This window comes from Stegostoma tigrinum, chromosome 16, assembly GCF_030684315.1.
Source record: "Stegostoma tigrinum isolate sSteTig4 chromosome 16, sSteTig4.hap1, whole genome shotgun sequence".
Taxonomy (NCBI): domain Eukaryota; kingdom Metazoa; phylum Chordata; class Chondrichthyes; order Orectolobiformes; family Stegostomatidae; genus Stegostoma; species Stegostoma tigrinum.
Window position 1 is genome coordinate 29,852,304 of NC_081369.1, and position 23,013 is coordinate 29,875,316.

A 23,013-nucleotide genomic window follows, 5' to 3' on the forward strand; every position below is an offset into this window, starting at 1 on the left:
CTGGGAGCCAGGGTTGATGATCTTCACAGGGTGAATGCTCTGAGTTATGAGTTAGGACATGGGTAGAAAAGCTTTGAACGCCCTCAGCTTTACAGAGGATAGAGCACAAAAGGGAGGCTAGGCATGTATTGGTAAAGAAAAGTCCAGACATAACAGATGGATGGCTGAGCTAATTGTAGAAACCAATGCTAAATTTTTAGATGATTTCATGAAGGAGCAACATATAGATAAAAAACAGAAATCTACATTCTTACACTTAGATAACATGCAAATGTCTAAAACATTAACAATCTCTTGCTGTAGGAAAGTCGTCACTGAGTGTTGCATTATTCAGGCTAGTTGAACCGGTCGCTGGGACCATCCTGATTGATAATGTCGATATTTGCACTCTTGGTTTGGAAGACCTGAGAAGTAAACTTTCAGTGATTCCACAGGATCCAGTTCTATTTGTTGGTACAGTAAGGTAGGAACTCTACAAATATCCCTCAATTATTACCAGATGTGGTTGACATGGTACAATATTGTTTTATTTTTAATTTACTGAGTAGTTCCTGTATTAGGATCTTTGCTACTCGCTGCACAGCCTTCGAATGTGCAGAGATTTGTATTTGGGTTTCTACACGTACTACTTACAACCAGATGGGGTGGCAGTGTGCAAGTAAGTCGACTGCAGGATTTTTTTTTTACGTTACATCCCATAGAAAAGTTTGTGATCTGCATTTGGCACTTTCTCATGAGTTACACAACTACACATTTGCTATTTGTGGTGCACATCTGATGGACTACAAGGATTCACGAAGGGGTAGGTGGTTCACCCTTCTCAAGAGAAATTAGGAATGCTCTAAGAGTGCTGGCCAGTGATGCCCCAATCCCATGCAAGAATAATAAAAATACAATGCAATTTAAGAACAAGAAAGTAGAAAATAGTCAACATGCAATCTTAATTCAGTCAACAAAAATCTTTATTTATTATAAAGTCAGTGCACTGCTACTTTTTAGTAGACAATTCACATTAAATGAAAACTGACTCACTGACATCATGATAGGCCATTGGCTTTACTTTCCAAGAGGATTGTTTCCATATCAAAGCTGTGAACACCAAATAAATGTTTTAATCAGCACACCGCTGGAGCAGCTAGGGCTGCTGGCCCAGAGATAATCACAACAGAAACAAAAAAACACTTAGTCAAAGTCATTGTGCTATTTATTTTCTTCTCCCTTTGTCATGGTTCCAGAAGTATGATAACCTTCAGCCATTGTTGTTAATATTCAACTTCACAAATTGGATTGTAATGTCTAATCAGAGAATATTGGCTAAATATGAAATATTGCAGCTTTTGGTATATCTGATAATGACTCTTCAGAAAACTGGAGGTTGTATCTTATTGGTTGATTCAGTGGGATAGGTTATTAATAGCATTGCCCACATGTATTCATAGTATTCTATGAGTACTTTACTGTAACACTTGTTTAAATCCTGCACTGTTAAAATTTCTGTGGGATTATTTATCCTGACTAATCTTATAATGGAAGATACTTTGAACATTTCATAAATGCTAAAAAATACAGGGGAGGAATTAAGTACATCACCATCACTGAAGATGTAGTATTATACAAATCAGTAGGGCTAAAAACAAACAACTTCCCTAATTCTGATGGCCTGCATCCTATCATCCTATAAGATATAGCTACAGAGTTGGTGTGTGCATTGGTTGTAATTTTCCGGCAACTGTAAAAGTACAGTGAGCAGTTTTGATCCTCTTGCTTAATGAAAGATTATTATTTCATTGGAGGCTGTTCAGAGAATTCACTTGGATGCTCCTGGAAGGGAGGGATTACCTTATGAAGAAGAGTAGAACAGGTTGGGTCTCCACTCATTGTGCTTTAGAAGAATGAGAGGTAATCGTATTGAAACATATGGGATTCTTAAGTGTTTTGACAGACCAAAAGCTGAGATGTTATTTTGTGGAACATTCTAGGACTAGAGGGCATAGTCACAGAATGAAGCATTGCCAAATTAAGACTGAAAAGAGGAGGAATTTCCTCCTTAAGAGGGTTAAGAGTGTTTGGAATTCCTTTCCACAGAGAGCTATGGGGATAGAGTTCTTGTGTGTATCTAACGCTGAGATAAATAGATCCTTGAATCAAAGGGTTTGGGGAAAAGGCAGGAATGTAGACATGAGGAATGTTGATCAGCTGTGATCCTATTGAATGATCAAGCAGGCTCGAGGGGCCAAACAGCCGACTCTTGTTCCTATTTCTTATGGATCAACAATTTGTCTCTTTTACAAAATAGTACCTTACTCCAGTTCAATAGTCATTTGTGTATATATTGAATTGAATTCATCTCCCATTAACTAAATTCTGTCCCTTTCCAAAGGTACAACTTAGATCCTTTTAGGAATTACAACGATGATGCAATTTGGGAAGCTCTCGAAAGGACCTATATGAAGGATATGGTATGTTTAATACAACTCAAAATTATGCTCATTAATATTAATAAATCATGAGATTATACTCTGATGCTCCTCTATGAACTATGTATAACTGTTTTTATAGTTTCAACAAAACTCAGCAGTTTCTATTATGTTTAGTGGCTCAAAAGTGTTTTCCAAAACATTAGCAAGTGTGAATTTATAGTTTATTTCAGTAGACGTTCCAGATAATCCTTTTATTTATTTACTGTTAGTCATAACAAGCTATATCTTTTTTTTCATAGAAAAAGGCTTTCACACTGGATATGCACACTTCTGCTGTAGGTCACTCCATACATCATTTCATTAAAGAGAATATGTGCTGGAAGTATACAAATTGGGTAGATCTTAATTTGGCCCTAATGATGCCATTTTAAACTTGAATGCTCCAGCTAATGTCCTTTCTTAACATTGCACAGTTGAATATGTTTAATAGCTGGCATGGCCTATTCACTTGCACTGTTAAAATCAAATCATTTTGGAGTTGTTGCTGATTAATTCCTAAAAATTGTTAGTGAAGTGTGCAGGCACTGATGTGGCAGCTGGGGAAAGCTTTGGTTCTGGATTCAAAAGTTCTGCTCACATCACTTTCTCCTGGTCATGGATGCTACCATTCCCCCTCACTCTGTAGCATGAGAATGATTCATCAGTGGCAGTGCAATGGAAGACAAATTGGGGGGAGTAGGAGGTGGAGGGTTCTCAGGGTTTTCAGGATACAATTCTCTGACCTCGACCCGAGCAAAGAACTGTGTGTGCAATGTCTCTGGTCTACAAAGGAAGTGCTTACTGAAATCTGTCACCTGTAACAAACAGACCAGCAGCCTCAGAGCAGGGCAAGAATGATGTTGACAATGGCTATGAAGATGACACTTGTCACTAATTGTCTTTGCATTGGAATCCTTCCAGGCTGGAGTGGATGGAATCTCTAGAATGCTACCCAACTGCTGTAGAAGCAGGCCACTATTGCTTTGTATGCCAACAGAGCAGAGTACTTTTTATTCTATCTTTCCAGAAAAAAAGCAGACAACATGTTGCAGTCTTGATCAGTAAGAAATGAGAAATTTAAGAGCTGGAAGCAATTCAGGAAAGAGGTGAAGAATCTAACACAGCATAAGGCCCCGAAGGTTTCAGAGGAATGTCATCAAAAGTAAATTTGATGCAACATCATTAGCATTCTTGAGGGCAGAAAACCAAAAGCTTGGTCATAGAACTGTCCTTTAAGATGCCTCCTAAAGGAGGAAAACACCAGTGATATCCAGAACTTGGAGATCGTTAATGATGAGAGAAAACAAAAATTCACATTCTTCACAAAGAAGGAAACCACAAGATTTCATATTTTTGAGCAAACTTTACATTCAAAGCATTAAAAAATAAATTGCTGCAACTTACTGTGTAGTTTTAAAAATTTGAGTACATATGAACATAGAAAGTAAGGGCATGAAAAGGCCACTTGCCCCCTTGAGCTTGCCCTGTCATTCGGTAAGCACGTTTCTGATTCCTCCACAAATGGCTATTAGATAGGCATATGGATGATAGTATAAATAGGGGTGGGGGTTCGATAGACCTTAGGATTAGGGTAAAAGTTTGGCACAACATCGTGGGCTGAAGGGCCTGTACTGTGCTGTATTGTTCTATCTATGTACATATAACTTCACTAGGACAATGGCTTTCCCATCGTGCAAAATGCCACAAATGTTATGACATGTTTAAATTCAGAAATTGTTCCACAATAGTCACTGAATGTCCAGGGATACCTACCTTGGCTCTTGTCTCCAACATGTAACCCAACCAGAGGTGGATAATTTGCTTATAAAGAGAGTGTAAGCAACATTTTCTGACCATTCTGGAGGAACTCTGCACTACTCGCTCAACGCACGTATTATGATCTGTCCATAGTTTCCTGCACCTTGTATAATCTTGTCATCATGTTTTTTAAATTCATTCACAGGATATGGGCACTGCTGGCTGGCCAGCATTTATTGCTCATCCCTTGTAGTCCTTGAGAAGGTGGTAGTGAGCTGTCTCCTCGAACCACTGCAAACTAATTAGTGTGAGTACACTCACAATGCTGTCAGGGAGGAATTATCACAGTTTTTACCCAGTGATATTGAAGGGATGCCAATATACTTCCAAGTCATGATGGAGAGTGATTTGGAGGGGAGATTGCCAGTCATGGTGTTCCCATGTATCTGTTGCCCTTGTCCACCCTGATGGTGGCAGTCATAGGTTTGAAAGAATCTACCTAAGGAGCCTTGGTGAATTTCTGCAGAACATCTCCTACATGATGCATGTTGCTACTAATGAATGTCAGTTGTTGGGGTAATGAATGTTTGTTGATGTGGTGCAAATCCAGCAGTCTGCTTTGACTTGGATGGTGGCAAGCTTCTAGGGTATTGTTGCAGCTGCAATCATCCAGGCACATAGGGAAAATTTCATCATATTCCTAACTTGTGCCTTCTAGGTGATGGACAGACTTTGGGGTGTTTCAAGCAAAATTCCTAGCTTCTAACCTGCTTTTGGTGTTTCAGTACTTATGCGATTAGTTCAGTTCAACTTCTGGCCAATTGTAACCCCTAGAATGTTGATAGTGGGGAATTCAGTGATAATAATGTCATTAAATACCAAGGGTGATGATTAGGTTCTCTCTTGTTGAAGGTTGTCATTGCGTGGCATTTGAATGATGTAAAATGTTACTTAGTGATTGCCACTGGATGTAGAGCAAGGAATAGAGGAGGGACAGGAGGAGGAAGAAGGGTAGAGGCAATCAATCACCACTTTTCTGACTGGTCTGTCCATGGTCAGCTCATTTGACTGTATGAATACAACTTCAATTCTCCATTCAATTAACAGTCACCCATCTTAGCTTTGACATTGGCCATCAAAAAGAGTCCACTTGGCCAAAATGCTAAAATAAAAACCAGCCCAAACATTCCAAATCAATTTTATCAAATAAAGTATCCAGTATTCCATTATCTACACAATTAAGGTATTGGTGACCTTGTAAATTGATTCCAGCCTTTTATTCACTGTGCAAGCTTAATGTTGAAATAGGGTACATCTGAGTCATCCTTCAGGATAATGGCTACCCTAGATTCAAAGCCATTGAGTCATATTATAGAGAAAAGGCCCTTTGGCTCATCAAGTCTGCATTGACCAAAATAAAATTGCCTATCTACTCAACACGCATGTTCCAGCACTTGATCCATAGCCTTGAATGTTGTGACATTTCAAGTGCTCATCCATGTATTTTTTAATGGTGGTGAGGTTTCCTGTTTCTTCTACCCTCTGAGGCTGTGCATTCCAGATTCCTCCCACTCTCTGGGTGAAAAGAACATTTCCTTGAATTCCGCTAAATGTCTTGCTGCTTACTTTAAGATTATGCCCTGTTATTTTTGACCCTTCAACGAAGAAGAAAAGCTTAGTTTTCTATCCATCCAGTCCTTGCCCCTCATAATCCTATGCACCTGATTAGAGCATTTCTCACTGCAGATGGGGAAAACTCATTGACAAGACTAAGGCCATCGCTTTTGATACTAACGAGTGGCCAATTTACCTTGGATTATCCCAGACTGTGAAACATTTGAGGAAAAAATGAAGCTAACTGTTTCAAGCTGCTTCTATGCTGTAGCAACATGAATAACTTTTGACATCAATAGGATGTTGCATTAAACAAAAACATATTTTACATATCACACAAATGAGAAACTGGTTCCTTGAATTTCAGTGATAATGGGAACTGCAGATGCTGGAGAATTCCAAGATAATAAAATGTGAGGCTGGATGAACACAGCAGGCCAAGCAGCATCTCAGGAGCACAAAAGCTGACGTTTCGGGCCTAGAAGGGTCTAGGCCCGAAACGTCAGCTTTTGTGCTCCTGAGATGCTGCTTGGCCTGCTGTGTTCATCCAGCCTCACATTTTATTACCTTGAATTTCAATATTGGTTTGACGTTAGGTATGTAGAACATGAATGTCAAAGATTGTCGTACAGCTTTTCATAACAAGCAAGGTACTGATCTTACACAACCAGCTCATGCTTGCAAAACTTAGATGTGATTCTGTGAATGGAAGTAATTTGCTGCACAATTCTGAGTATGCTAAAAATTACACTGATAACCAATTTAAGACTAAAAGTGAAAGAACTGTGAATGCTGTAAATCAGAAACAAAACCAGAAATTGCTGGAAAACTTCAGCAGGTCTGGCAGCATCTGTGGAAACAAATCAGTTAATGTTTCCGGTCCAGAGACCAGTTCTGAGGAAGGGTCACTGGATGCAAAATGTTAACTCTGACTTCACTTCATACATGCTGCCAAACCTGCTGAGCTTTTCCAGCAATTTTTGTTTTTGTTTTTGTTTCTGATTTACAGCATCCACAGTTCTTTCGCTTTTAGCCCTAAATTGGTTATCAATGTAATCAGGGCTCACAGTGTGGTGCTGTTTTGTGTATTGAAGGCTACACGTTAATTTTCAGGACCTGTACTTTGCAGACAGGACACGTGCAGATGGGTTTAGGCCTGAAATGTCAGCTTTTGTGCTCCTAAGATGCTGCTTGGCCTGCTGTGTTCATCCAGCTCCACACTTTGTTATCTTGCATACACTATGCCTGTTTCAACATTACAAAATAAGTGACAGTCACTCAAGATAATATCTTGACCAACCAAAGACCTCCTGCCTGGTTTAAAACTTAAACAAAGATTAGCTCTTAACTGTCAATAATCATTAACTGGTGCATTCCTCATAGCAACATCACTACCAATTTGAACTCTTGTCTTATTTTGTATAAGTGTTATTTCCCTTCTCTTTGGTATTTTTCCTGATGAGTGCAAGATGAAAATCTTTGACAAAACGTCTTTCGTTTACAATACAAAAGTAATTAACCTTGCACTTTCCCTTGGTGCCTGTCTTTATGGCTTTGTGTACCAATGCAGTGCAATATTTCCATAATGGCAGTCGATTGCTGGTAGGAGGTTTCTGACGTTCAGAGGACAAGGCTGCAGATGACCTCGAGCAGCTTTGCCCTAGAGGGCCCAAACTTCAGACTGCACTGCTTCAGTCTGGAACAATTAGCTGATAAGCAACACAATTGCAGAGTGCCAGTGGGGACAGAATGAATGCTGTCATCCAGAGAGAGAGGACGGCAGGTCTGTGTTCCACAAAGTGATGGCCTTTTTCCCTCACCTAGGGAGATACTTTGGCAATCCTGATAGCCTTGGAGAGTAGATCATCAAATTACTGTAGGATCCGCTGAATTAAAAAATTTGACATCAGTAGCTGCCAGATTTTTCCTAGTCTCTGTGCTGCAGTGGATGCTGGGAACATCAGTTATAACATGCTACAATCACAGATGGTACTACAATGTTGTTATAGAATTGGTCACCATGTCCGCCCTAGAAAGGATGAACTTCAAGATCCTCATGTAGCTGTGTGCCAAGACTTTGCTGGGTTTGTCCACACTTCTTGTTAATAACTTTCTGACAGTCCTCTCAGTACACTCAGCATTGTGTGCCCATTTCCACCATCCTTTTCTCATATTCTACTTGACTGAAGTCCTCATCTAAGTTCCAAAGCACTCTCTGCTTCTCCACCAATGGAATCATTTCCTTTGCTGGCTGCAGGGCCCTCATGTCTAGTGATTCACCAGAAGCATATTTTATGTCTAAACTACCTTCTAAAGCATGGACAATTTTACTATCTGAACCCAACAGCTATGAGTGTGTGCTGGGGACAATACTTCATTAACAACAATTTCTCCTTGCTTCACTCTCCTGCACTATTGCCTGACCAGCGAAAAAAAAAGAGCAATAGGGTGGCAGAAAGGAAGGGTGCAAACTTAGAGAATTTGCAGCATGGAAATCTGAAGAGATTGTGAATTCAGCAGTAAGTGGGATGTGAGAAGGAAGGGTAGGTAAGAGCACACTGTCATCTTTGATCCATTCAATCTAACCTGTAGTGGCCACCCCAATAATGGCCAGCAATACTCCTACCTCTGTCATGGTGAGGACATTTAGCAGTACCTGCCTTATTCTGTTTGCTGCCGCTGCTGCCTTTGGCTATGCTGTAAGAGAGAGGAAAATATATCAGCAAGTGAGGTGCAACCTGATTAGGTGACTATCATGGCTGCATAGTTGTGAGTTATGGCCTTGAGGCTTGTAGCAGTACTAACAGTGCAAGTGCAAGGGGAAGCAATGAATGTCAGCCTTGAGTCGTAATTGATGGAAATTGGTGAGTGAGGATGTGGGTATGGGCACTGAACAGTGAATGGGATTAATGAAACAATTGTTGCAACATGAGATTTGAAGATGGAGGGACTTCTAGACCTCCATGGATAGGGGAGCCCTTTCTCCTGCATTAATGTTCCACGGCTGCATTCATTAATCATGACTCTCCGAGGTCAAAACTTATATGATCAATTCATCATCTTTTTGAGGCAAAACATATTTCCCCTTCAAAAGGAGTTGGATTGCTATAAGTAGTTCAAGCTAGATTGAATGCATGCCAGTCTCTCAGGATTTTGTGCATCAGTTACTCAGGAAGCTAGTTAATCAACAGTGCACTCAGTGTTAGCTGCATATTGCAATCATGTAAATGAGCAGGCAGCTAGTGTTAAGTGAATTTTACATTCCCAACACTCATTTTGGGTCTTATCCAATATTTCCTCCACTGTTTACTTCAGTTCAAACAGCACCTCAGGTGTTATTTTACAATCTAATGAAAATCAGAGCAGCTTGTACAGGATTGTGCTTTAAATCCACTTTATGATGGAATGCTCATTTTGCTGTATCATCTGTTTCTTTGTACCAAAATAAAAACTTGCCCTTCACAATGAATGAGCCCTCAAAGAATAATATAACCTTCTAATGAATGCATTTATTTTAGAAGAAACAGACTGCTGAGAGATTGGTCATGAGATGTACCAACACTGTAACTGACAATCTGTTCTCCCAGCAACCAAACGAAAAACAATTAACTTGGTCAACACAACCCTAGAAGCAATATTAACCAGTGATCAGAACACTGAAAGATCACCAGCCCACACTGCACACAAAGAAGTAATAAAATGCTAGCTGCTAAACTATAAAGCTATATATTAGGTGGGTCCCATTATAAAATAATGGTTTTGAGATACAAATGACTAAGGGTTGAATTCAAGAAGAAATTTAAAGTCCTGTGGCTTTGGTAAATGGGATAGGAGATGGTGGAACTTGAGTGCAGTATTTTGCTAGAGAGCCAAAGGAGAGGCTGCCACTGACCAATTGAAAGAGCCTTAATCACCAGATGCTCCTGGAAGAAGGTGATAGTTTTGAGGAATCTGGGCAGGCACACAGACCTGGCAATCAGGGAGGAACGTTGGATTGCTATGCACAATGTAAGAAGCTGTGGGGCAAATATTACGACCAGGGGGCCCGATCTGCAGACTGTGCGATGCTCCATCCCTACAGAGCTCATTAGGAGGATGCCAGAATGTACCTGTTGGTCTACCCTAGCAACCCCAGCCCTCCTGATGAGGGAAGGAAGATAGCTCTTAATTGCTACTTACGTGACCTGATTGGCTGCCTTATGGAGAGACACACTGACAGGTTTCTCCCCACTGGCAAACTTTGTTTTCCCTTCCCGACACTTCCCTCTGAGATATATGGCCAGCCCTCCCAGGTTGCAGTCCAAATTGAAAAGCTGGGAAAAAAAATCAGCCCTCTGTCTATGAAAATACTTATTTTTGGGCTTCGATCACTACAATTCTTACTATCAACAGCAAGAAAGGCACTGGTTACATACTCCTATACAGGCTGGTTAAAGATTGTTTTTGAACTTCTTTAAAAGAAATGCAAATATCAAAGGAAGAATATAATGTTACTTGGTCATTTTGAAACATTCATTTTTTTGAAGATTTCAAAACTTCCAAAGAAACTGGATTCTGAGGTGATTGAAAATGGGGAAAACTTTTCCGTTGGAGAACGTCAGTTACTTTGCATGGCAAGAGCACTTCTGAGGCATTCAAAGGTAAGGGGAGGGAGTGAAAATTAGACTTAAAGGATAAAAAGTATGAAAGAAATGGATATGAACAATAATGTCTTAAAGGAGACAGTTGCTGAAAACAGAAGGGACATTAATCAAGAAATTGTTATGTTATATAGAAACTAAGAACAAGATTAGCCCACTCAGCCCTTCGAGTCTGCTCTGCCATTTAATCAGATCAAAGCTGATTTGATTTTATCCTCAACTCTACATTCCTCCAATAAACTTTCATCCAGTTGGTAATCAACAATCTATCTACCTTTGCCTTAAACAATTCTATATCCATTGCCTTTAGATGAAGAAAATTCCAAAGACACTCAATCTCTGACTGAATCTTTTTTTCCCGCTCTCTGTCTTAAATGTGTGACCCCTAATTTTTAAGCTATAACCTGTAGTTCTAGATTATCCTCCAAAAAAGAAACATCCTTACCATCTATTAAGCCCCTTCAGGATCTGATATGCTTCAATTAAGGCACCTTTGACTCTTCTGAAGTTAAGAGGATACATGCCTAGGTTTTCCTCATCAGGCCATCCACTAATTCCAGGTATTAGTCTAGTAAACATTCAACTGCTTCTAATGCGTTAACATCCTTCTCTAATTACAGTGACCAGTACTGTACATACTACTCTAGATGTAGTCTTACCAATGGCCTGTATAACTGAAGCATAATCCCCCATTCTTGAATTCAATTCACCTCAAAATAGTAATCGAAAACTTTCCTGATTACTTGCTGCACTCCATGCTAACCTTCTGCAATTCCTGCGTAAGGATACCTAAATTCTTTTACACCCCAGAGCTCTGCAACTACTCATCATTTAGATAATATGCTTCTTTTTAATTTTATTTCTGTTGCAATGGACAATTTTGCATTTTCCCACATTATAATTCATTTGGCAGATTTATCTCCACTCATTTTAACCAACCTATATCCCTTTGCAGGATGCTCATGTGCTCTTCACACCTCATTTTCCTACCTATCTCTGTTTGATCAGCAAATTAGGCATGAAAACTTTGCCCACTATCTAAACCATTTTATGTAAATTGTAAAGAGTTGAGGCCCCATCACCAACCCCTGTGACATACACTCACAAGAGCCTGAAAAGGTCCATTTATTTACCTTCTCTGCTTTGGGTTAGCTGTGCCAAAATGTTATCCACAACGCTATGAGCTTTAATTTTCCACAACAACTTTTGATGTGGCACCTTATAAAATGTTTTCTGGAAATTTAAGTACAATACATACATTGGTTTCCCCTTATCCATATTGCAAGTTACTTCTTTAAAGAATTTTAAACTCGTAAAGAGGGGGTGTGAGGGGTTCTTAAGTAGCGGTAAAAATAGAAAGACAGATGAAAGTGGCTCTGAACTGGAAAAGAACAATCTAATTAGAAAAAGGCAGATAACAGCAAGTCAAAGAATGCAGTAAATATGAAGAATGAAACTGCATTTATTTCAATACAAGGCATCTTGCAGGTAAGGATGATGAACTCATGGCATACATGGGAACAAGAGACTGGGACGTCATAGCTATTACAGAAACTTGGTTGAGGGAAGGACAGGACTGGCAGCTTAGTGTTCCAGGTTTTAGATGCTAATAGGAAGGATAGAAAGGGAGGCAAGAAACAAGGTGGGAGGGGTGTTTTTGATTATGGAAAACATTAATGCTGTAATTAGAGAGGATATTTCTGAAGGAATGTCCAGTGAAGGTATAGGGGTAGAACTTGGAAATAAGAAAGAGGTGATCACCTCGATGGGAATGTACTATAGGCCCCCCAATAATCAGAGGGAAATTGAGGAACAAATATGTAGAGAGAGTTCAGATATACATAAGAATAACAGAGTTGCTACAGGAAGGGATTTAAATAAACATTGACTGGGACAGCCACAGTGTTAAGGGTTTAAATGGTGAGGAATTTGTTAAATGTGATTAAGAAAACTTTCTTAATTTAAACATACCTACTAGAGAAGGAGTGAAAATTGACCTTCTCTTTGAAAATAAGACAGGGCAAGTGACTAAAGTTTGGGGCCTGTGATCATGACTCTATTAATTTTACAATAGTTATGGAAATGGCTAAGTGTTCCATAAAAGTTAAAGCTCTTAATTGAAGTAAGGCAAATTTTAATGGTATGAGACAAGAACTTTCAAAAGTTTATTGGAATTGACTGTTCACAAGTAAAAGAACGACAGACAAGTGAGAGGTTTTCAAAAGTGTGATAATGAGAGTTCAGAGGCTTTATCTTCCTGTTAAAGTTAAGGGTAAGGCTGGTGAGAGTAGGAATAGGGAAGAACAGTCAAGAATAAAAAAGAATCATACAGTAGATGTAGACAACTGAGATCAAATGAATTGATTTAAGAGTGTAAAGAATGTAGAGCATTCTTAGGAAGGAAATCAGGAGGGCAGAGAAGGGAAAAGAGATAGCCTTGGCAGATAAGGTTAAAGATAATCCAAAGAGATTCTACAAGTACATTAAGAAGAAAAGAGCAACGAGATAGACAATAGGGCCCCTTAAAAATTAACAAGGTCATCTATCTGTTGAATCTCAGAAGATGGGAGACACACTAAATTAATACTTCATGACTTTTTTTACTGTGGCGAAAGAAATGGGGGTTAGAGAACTCATGGAAATAAATATTGATGTCTTGAAAACAGTTCACATTATAGAAGAGGAAGAGCTGGAGGTTTTAGAGAACATAAAGGTAGACAACTCACTGGGACTTGATCAAGTGTATCCCAAGACACTGTGGGAAGTTGCGTTGCGTTTACAATTTACAAAGATGATTTGGAGTTGGGAAAAAAGTGTGGTATGTCAAAATTTGCAGATGTCACGAAGGTGAGTGGTAGAGCAAAGTGTGCAGAAGACGCTGAAAGTCTGCAGAGGGATATAGACAGTGTAAGTGAGTGGGCAAAGGCCTGGCAGATGGAGAACAGTGTTTACAAGTGTGAGGTCATCCACTTTGGTAGGAATATGGACTATGTTTTAAATTGAAAAAATTGCAGCACGTTTGTGCATGAATCACTGAAAGTGGAATTGCAGGTGCAGCAAATGATTAAAAAGGCAAATGGAATTTTGTCAGCCATGGGTCGAGGGATGGAGTTTAAAAACAGGGAGGCTATGCTGCAGCTGTATGGGGTCCTGATGGGGCCACACCTGGAGTACTGTGAGCAGTTTTGGTCTCCTTACGTGAGAAGAGATATACCAGCACTGGAGGGGGTGTAGAGGAGATTCACTTGGTTGATTCCAGAGTTGAGAGGGTTGAATTATGAGGAGAGACTGAGTAGACTGGGATTATACTCATTGGAATTCAGAAGAATGAGGGGCGATCTTATAGTATGGAGGAAACAAATAAGGTGGAGGCAGGGAAGTTGTTTTCACTGGCAGGTGAAACTAGGACTAGAGGGCATTGCCTCAAAATAAAGGGAAGCAGATATAGGACTGAGGTCAGGAGGAACTTCTTCACCCAAAGGGTTGTGAATCTGTGGAACTCCCTGCCCAGTGAAGTGGTTGAAGCTATCTCACTGAATGTTTTTAAGGCAAGGCTAAATAATTTTTTGAACAGTAAAGGAATTAAGGATTATGGTGAGTGGGCAGGTAAGTGGAGCTGAGTTTCAAAGATCAGCCATGATCTTATTAAATGGCAGGACAGGCTCAAGGGGCCAGAGGGCCTACTCCTGCTCCTAGTTCTTATGTTATGTTACTAAGTTAGTGAAGAAATTGCCAGGACCCTAGCAGAAATGTTTGTATTATCTATAACCATGAATGAGTTGCTGGATAACTGGAGGGTGGCTCATGTTATGCCTTTATTTAAGCAAGGCTGTAAGGAAAAGTCTGGGAATTATAGACCTCTGAGTCTTGCTTCAGTGGTGGTTGTTGGAGGTGATTCTGAAAGATGGGATTTACATGCATTTGGAGAGGCAAGGACTGACTGGGGACAGTCAGCATGGATTTTTGTGTGGGAAATGGTGTCTCACAAATTTGATTCGAGTTTTTTGAGGAAGTAACCAAAAAGATTGAGGTCAGAATCAGGTTGTTGACTTGCTCGCTGAGCTGGTTTGTTCTTGTTCAGACGTTTTGTCACCATGTCAGGTGACACTATCAGTAGAACCTCTGATAAAGCAATGTTATTCTACTCCAATTGGATTTATACTGTCCGGTCCGTTATGGTAAGTAGTGTCATTTCCAGTTTTGATCTGTACGGGTTTGTATACAGGGTCCAATTCTATATGTTCATTGATTGCATTACGGGTGGAGAACCATGCCTCGAGGAATTCCTGGGTATGTCTATATTTCGCTTGGGCTACTATGGTTGCCTTTTCCTAGTTAAACTGGGTTGTTTTTCAGATTGGAGGCCTGTGACCAGTCGTGTTCCACAGAGATCGGTACTGGGTCCTCTTTTGTCTATCATTTATATGAATGATTTGGATAAAAATACAGGAGGCATCATCAGTCAGTTTGTGGATGACACCAAAATTGGTGGTACAGTAAACAGTGAATAGGTTATCTGAGGTTACATAGAGATCTTGATCAATTGGCTCAATGAGTTGAGGAGTGGCAGATGGAGTGCAATTTGGATAAATGCAAGTATTGCATTTCAGCAAAACCAACACAGGCAGGGCTTGTCTAATTAATGGTACTGCCTTCGGTAGAGTTCTAGGAAGGACAGACTAAGGGTTTCAGGTACACAGTTCTTTGAAATTTGCATCACAGGTAGGAAGGGTGGTTAAGAAGGCATTTAGCGCACGTGTTCATTGCTCAGAACTTTGAGTAGAGGAGTTGGGATGTCATACTGAGGTTGTACAGGACGTTGGTGAGGTCTCTCCTGGTGCACTGTGCAGTTTTGGTTGCCTTGCTATAGGAAAGATATTACTAAATTGGACAGGGCTTAGAAAAGATTTACCAGGATTTTGCCAGGAATGGAATGTTTGAATTATACAAGTAGACTGGAGCATAGGAGATTGAGAGGTGACCTAATGGAGGTTTCCAAAATCACAAGGGGCTTAGATAAGATGAACAGCAAGGATCTATTCCTACAGTGGGGAAGATCACAACTAGGGGCTTTAATTTTAACATGAGAGGAGAAAATTTTTAAAAGGACATGCGAGCAATTTTTTTAAACACAGTGTGGTTCATATATGGAATGAACTGCCTGAGAAAGTGGTGGATGTAGGTACATTTACAACATGTAAAAGACATTTGGATAAATAAATGAATAGGAAAGATTTGTAGGGATTTGGCCAAACCAGGGTCTGGGCCCAAAACGTCAGCCTTCCTGCTCCTCTGATGTTGCTTGGCCTGCAATGTTCATCCAGCTCTACACCTCGTTATCTCGTATGCAGATGGGACTGGTTTGGGAACATTGTCAGCATGGACTGGTTGGACTGAATTGTCTCTTTCCTGCTCTATGACTCTGTGCATCTATATCACCAATAAATTAGTTATACATGAGTTCCCTTTGAGCAAACCATGTTGGCTCTGTCTGATTACCTTGACCTTATCTATGTGCCCTGTTACAATGTTTTTAATAATAGCATCTAAAATTTACGCAAAGACAGTTGTTAAACAAAGCGGGTTGTGGTTTCTTGTTTTCTGCCTCCCTCCCTTTTTGAATAAAGGAATTAAATTAGCAATTTTACAATCTAAAGGAACCTTCCCCAAATCTAAGATAACAAAGTGTGAAGCTGGATGAACACAGCAGGCCAAGCAGCATCTCAGGAGCACAAAAGCTGACATTTCAGGCCTAGACCCTTCTGATGAATGTGATCATTCTGATGAAGGGTCTAGGCCTGAAACATCAGCTTTTGTGCCTCTGAGATGCTGCTTGGCCTGCTGTGTTCTTCCAGCCCCACACTTTGTTATCTTGGAATCTCCAGCATCTGCAGTTCCCATTATCTCTTCCCCAAATCTAATTAGTTTCAGAAAATCAAAACCAACACATAAACCATCTCATTACCTGCTTCTTCAGAGAACCATAGGACGAAATCCATTGATACCAGGAACTTATTAACTTGCAGTTCCAACAATTTACTCAGTACTATTTCCCTGGCTATGGACATTTTTTTGAATTCCTCCCTCCCTTTCAAATCCTGATTTACAGATATTTTCAGGGTGTTATTTGTATCCTCTCTGGTGCTTGAAGGCAGAAGACAGAGGGTGGTGGTGGAGGGTTGCTTTTCAGACTGGAGGCCTGTGACCAGCGTTGTGCCACAAGGACCAGTGCTGGTTCCACTGCTTTTTGTCATTTATATCAATAATTCGGATGTGAACATGGGAGGTATGGTTAATAATTTGCAGTTAACACCAAAATTAGAGGTGTAGTGGACAGAGAAGAAGGTTTACCTCAGAATACAATGGGACCTCAATGAGATGGGCCAACGGGCTGAGGAATAGCAGATGGAGTTTAATTTGGACAAATGTTAGGCGCTGCATTTTGGAAAGGCCAATTGGGGTAGGACTTATACACTTAATGGTAAGGTCCTGAGGCATGTTGCTGAACAAAGGGACCCTGGGATAGAGGTTCATTGTCCTTGAAAGTGGAGTCCCAGGTAGACAGGATAATGAAGAAGGCGTTCAGCATGCTTACTTTTATTGGTCAGTGCATTGAGCATGGGAGTTGGGACATCATGTTGCGGTTGTACAGGACTTCAATTAGGCCACTTTTGGAATACTGCATTCAATTCTGGTCTCCCTGCTATTGGAAAGATGTTGTGAAGCTTGAAAGGGTTCAGAAAAGATTTACAAGGATGTTGCCAGGGCTGGAGGGTTTGAGTCAAAGGGAGAGGCTGAATAGACTGGGCTACTTTCCCTACAGCTTCGGAGGCTGAGGAGTAATGTTGTAGAGATTTACAAAATCATGAGGGGCATTGTTAGCATGAATAGACAAGGTCTTTTCCCGGGGATGGGTGATTCCAAAACTATAGGGCATATGTTTAAGGTGAAAGGGGTAAGATTTAGAAGATACTTAAGGAGCAACTTTTTCATGTAGATTGTGATGCGTATATGGAATGAGCTGCTGGAGGAAGTGGTGGGGGTGGTGGGGGGGAGGGGTGGTGGCACAATTACAACACATTAAAGGCTTCTATATGAATAGGAAGGGTTTAGAGGGATAGATGGCAAATGCTGACTAATGGGAACAGATTTATCTAGGATATCTGGTCGGCATGGACAAGTTGGACTGAAGGGTCTATCTCCATGTTGTACAGCTCTATGACTATGCATCTATCTCCTATCTGTTTAACCTCCATTACTAATTCCCCAACTCACTCTCTATAGAACCAACATTTACTTTATTACTTTTAAAAAAATATATATTTCAAGATATATTTCCTATCTGTTTTTATATTTTTGGCCAACCTTCTGTCATACTCTAATTTTTCCCTCCTTATTAATCTTTTAGTAATTCTTTACCTTTTTTTGATATTCTGTCCAATCCTCTGACCTGTCATTTTTCTTTGCACAATTTTAAGTATTTTCTTTGTGTTCAATACTATCTTTGACTTTTTTAGTTAGCCACGGCTGGAAGGTCCGTCTTTTGGAATTTTTCTTATTTGTAGGAATGTATGTGTTCTGCACTTGCTGATGTTATTGCACTGATCTGTTGCTTGCTAGGACAATTAATAAGTTCAAGCACCACAGTGCAGTGCAGATGAATTTAATGGTGCAAAGGTAAAAATAACACAAAAGGAAATGAAATTCAATTATAAAATACCTTATAACAAATCTCCATTTGTTTCTCCATTAGATTATAGTTTTAGATGAGGCTACAGCATCCATTGATTCAGAAACAGATTTGTTGGTTCAACGGACCATCAAAGAAGCATTTAAAGACTGTACAATGCTGACAATTGCACATCGAATAAATACAGTTCTGGAAAGTGACAGAATTCTAGTTATGGACAATGGAAAGGTAAGGATGTCCCGTGCAAATGCCATAGATACTTTGAAATGCTATTAGCTTTGACAGACAGTACCAACAGACAACCCAGCCTCTGGATAATCAAAATTATCCCTCTCAAGTAATCACGTGACCAATAGACTGTGACTATTGCAATTATCATTTGTCAGGACTGTTGTTGAATTGGGAAGAAAAAGTGCAAGAATTGCTCATTTGTAAAGTTTTACATAGTTCTGCCTTATATCTACATAGCAACAGTGAGCGTAAATCAAGTAATTGAAATTTAGGGAACAGACACACAATGTACATGGAATCACCATTGGAACATACTGATGGAAGTGCCTGTCGAAAAATGATAAAATAATAGTTGGGATAAGATTGACCTCTAACCATATGATTAAGAATAGCAAACTGTTGTAATTTAATGGCAGCTGTGTTTCCCCTTCCCCATCAGATAGACAACATCCACTATGCTCATCTTTACTGCAATACTAAAATTCACAATTCTAGTTGCAACACCATTATGTTTTATGCCCAGCATGAATCTATAGCCTAGTGTTTTTCATCAGTGCACATTTGTTAGAATGCTGATAAGATAATTACAATATTCGGTTATTCCTTTGCAGGCTGTGGAATTCGACAAGCCAGCTGTGCTGATACAGAATCAGAATTCAATTTTTGCATCTATGCTGGCTGCTACAAACAAAATGGAATCATAAACATGCAAAGAAAATTCACATCTGTGTTCTGAATTTCTACAAAATATACTTTGATTCGATTAGAGAAAGATTGATTCAAATTTTCTGAAATATAAATGTGCTTATGGAACTGAATGCATTATTTTGAATATATCAATGTGATGAGCAATTACTTATATAATTTCATGTTTCAGCTATTGAGGGGTGAGGATAAATTGGGTCCAACTTGTATTATCGTGATGATACTGAAGTTATACACCATTCAATTTAATGATAATTTATTTAAGGAAATAAAATATTGGAGCCTCAATGTCAAAAATGTATTCTGACTGCACTATTTTATTATTTATTAAAGTTGTGCTCACAGATTGGTTACCGCAATGAAATCAGTTATTGCTAGTTCCCTTCTTCATGCAGGAAGGAATTTATATGCTGCCAGGTTAATGTTTTAGAGGAAAGCATACAAACATATCTCTTGCTAAATAACAGTGTGCACATTAAACTTAGTCTGATTTCCCTAGCAAGTTCTGCAATATTGTTCTGTTTATCAACCGACTTTACTTAAATAGATTGGTTGCAAAATGTAATGATACACAAAAATAGGCCTGGGGATCACATTGTGTGATTAATCCATGATTCATATGTAAACCTCAGAGCCAGAAAATCATTGAGAGCTTAACACTATTTACAGCAGGTCTGAATTACTTAAAGCCAGCTGCAATGCTTAAAGGGAGGCACGTTCTGGCTGGACCAAGGGCTACTTGCCGCTCCAGGTCACAGAAGAGATTATCAACAACAAGTATACTGAATTATGACACAAAACCACAGAAGGCCCATTCCAACACGTTCCATTGTTACACTGGAGAATTTGGCTGAGGAGTTGAAGAGAATGAACATCAACTAAATCACAAGGGGCCAGTAAGCCCTCCAGATAAACTCTCAGAAAACAATGAAATCAGATACATGTGGCAGTTAATGGCAGGAATCCAGTCTCGGGAGCCTGGACAGAAGGCTTAAAATGTTCAGTGGCTTCACCTGAGTGGTCAAGATCATTAAAATGTGCCTTCAAAAGCCATTTTCTGTGAACTATGGCTTGTTCTTAGATGCTGCTCGTTGCATATCCCCATCATTCACTTCCTAATAATCTTTTATTAATCACAACTCATACGTAACATTCACAGCTTCACAATCACCCCAGGGACTGAGCACTGCTGAAAGACTTACACCTGCATATCGCAGCTTACGCACGGTGCTATCTATACAACCACAAAGGCCTCATCGTCAGAACACATACGCACTGACACATTTCTTACCTTCTTGTTGGACAAAGTATTGCATAACTGCTGATAGTAACATGTAATTGGTAGGGAGAAAGGCAAGGCTACGTGGCTTATCTCCATGAAGGAGACAGTATTCACAGTCATTGGATTGGCCATGACTAAAAACATGGTCAGGATGAGGGCTAAGACCATTGGAGGTGATGGTTTGCTTGTACATATCCTCTTTCTCACATCCCACTTCCTCCCCCATCTGATAATTGCTTCTGATTTACTGGTCTCTGATGGTCTGAGCATGGACTCCTTCCTTTCCCACACTAGAACCCTTCCCAAACGCATTTTGCTTTTCGGATGCAGAGCAACTACAACCTGTGAATGCAGTGGTAGAAGACAGTAAAGACCATGAAACACAGTTACTCTCACTCACGCTCACAGCCACTATCGCTGAAGCTGACACTGCATGTCCTTTTAAAGGAAAATGTAGAGGTGAGACTGGCACTTGATGAGACACTAGGCACGAATGGGGTGCAGACAGGGCAGCAGTAAAGGTTAGTGCAGGTTCCAAAGTGCCAGAAGGACAGATTTGCATGCTAGATTTGCTGAAGAGGATTCAGATCAAGGCTTCATTGGGTGGCATGCAGTATCAGGCTAATGGATATGTACCTTAAAATGCTTGCTGCATTTTCAGAAACTCTGTGGTCACTGCCAAGGAACATGAAGGAATCCAGCACCAAGGGTGCAGGACTTCGTGCTGAGTTTCAGCCAATCTTTTCTAGTGTGAAAGTAATGGTCAACATATTGACTACTACTCTGCCTTCAACATCATAATTCAAAACAAACTCACCTCCAAACTCTGAGACCGAGGTCTCGGCATCCACTCTGTAACTGGACCCTCGACTTCCTGACCCATGGACTGCAATCAGTAAGAATAGGCGACACCTCTTCATGATGATCTTCCATACTGGTGCCCCACAAGGCTGCATGCTCAGTCCCCTACTGTACTTCTTATACACGCACGACTGTGGCCAAATTCTGCCCCAATTCCATTTACAAGTTTTTTGATGACACCACCATTGTAGGTCAGATCTCAAACAACGATGAGACAGTACACAGGAAAGAGATTAAGTGCTTAGCAGCATGGTGTAAAGACAACAATCTCTCCCTCAATGTCAGCAAAACAAAGGAACTGGTCATTGTCTTCAGGAAGCAGAGTGGAGAGCACCCCCTGTCTGTAACGATGATGCGGAGGTGGAGATGTTTGTAAGTGTCAGGTTCCTGGGAGTGATGATCACCGACAATCTGTCCTGGCCCATCCACGTTGATGTGGCAGTCAAGAAAGCACAACAATACCTCTAATTTCTCAGGAGGCTAAGAAACTTTGGCATGTCCACAATGACATTTAGCAATTTTTACAGATGCACCATAGAAAGCATCCTATCTGGATGCGTCAAAGTATGGTAAGGCATCTAATCTTCCCAACACCGCAAAGAACTACAGAGAATTGTGAACACAGCCCAGTCCATCATGTAAAACAGTCTTCCATGCATTGACTACATCTATATTTCCTGCTGCCTCAGGAAAGCAACCAACATAATTAACGGCTCTCCCCCCAAGTTATATAATCTTCCACCTTTATCCATTGGACAGAAGATATACAAGTTTGAATACATGCATGAACAGATTCAAGGACAGTTTCTGCCCCACTGTTATCAGACTTTTGAACAGTCATGGTAATGTTGATCTCCCTCTCTGTGGCTGTAACACTGTATTCTGCACTTTGTTCTACTACCTGATGCACTTTGTATGATATGATCTGCCTGTATAGCATGCAAAACAGCACTTTTCACTGTAACTCGATACATGTGACAACAATAAATCAAACCAAATTAAGTCAAAAATCTCCATGAAGAATTCTTCTGAACATGACCATAATGCAACATGGCTATGGATTTCAGTTTACAAAACAGCTCTTTGAGAGTCAAACAGTCCAGAGTTTGTCTTTGAACACATAACTAGGATTACTGAGGCAACACTAAGACAGTGTGACACTGGAGCATGAACTTGCTGTCCTCTCTTGGGATGGATGATATCAAAGCAACTGCATTAGTACCCTTAGTCTATTAGTTAGTGATCCTAGACAGTTGTTGTCTAAGCCAAGAAGATACAGTCTGACCTTCTATGGTCAGAACAGCTCAAGGGAACCCTGCAAAGACATCTGTGATCTCCCACACTGAAGTTTCCACCATCCAACCTGCAACCACTAGGGTAGCACTGTATAGTGGTGACAGGATGGGCAAAAGTATCTACAAAACAAATAATATGACATTATTGAATTGTGGAGTAGGTTCAAAAGACCAAATTGCATCTATATGTAAGTATAGAATGTGGTAAAATATTTCACAGATATTTTCAAAAGGGATTATCAAATCAATAAATTTGTTGATAGCTGGTGAAAAGTAAGTTTTAGTTAGCATCTTATAGAGGAGAAAAAGGTAGAAAGGCAGAGATTCTATTAATTGGATTCCAGTGCTCCAGACCTAGGTAGCTAAAAACATTTTTACCTAAGATAGATTGAAGAAAATTAGCAATGAACAGAGCAGAAAATGCTCAAAATATTCAGTAAGTCTGGTAGTTTCTGAAGAGAAAAACACAGTTAGCAAT

At 40.0% G+C, this 23,013-nt stretch overlaps 1 protein-coding gene across 4 annotated transcripts in view; it reads left to right on the forward strand.

Moving 5' to 3' along the window:
- abcc12 (ATP-binding cassette, sub-family C (CFTR/MRP), member 12) overlaps positions 1 to 19,581 on the forward strand; it is a 109,687-nt gene extending 90,106 nt beyond the window's left edge. Inside the window, exons 22-26 of one of the 4 annotated variants that reach the window (XM_048547032.2) lie at positions 304 to 463; positions 2,381 to 2,459; positions 10,358 to 10,471; positions 18,225 to 18,389; positions 19,004 to 19,578. In XM_048547032.2, coding sequence (XP_048402989.1) covers positions 304 to 463; positions 2,381 to 2,459; positions 10,358 to 10,471; positions 18,225 to 18,389; positions 19,004 to 19,096 — 611 coding nt within the window. In that variant the 3' untranslated portion in view covers positions 19,097 to 19,578. Of the gene's footprint in view, positions 1 to 303; positions 464 to 2,380; positions 2,460 to 10,357; positions 10,472 to 18,224; positions 18,390 to 19,003 lie in introns of all 4 variants that reach the window. The other 3 variants (XM_048547031.2, XM_048547029.2, XM_048547030.2) reach the window with 3 other exon arrangements.
- The last annotated feature ends 3,432 nt before the right edge of the window (positions 19,582 to 23,013 follow it).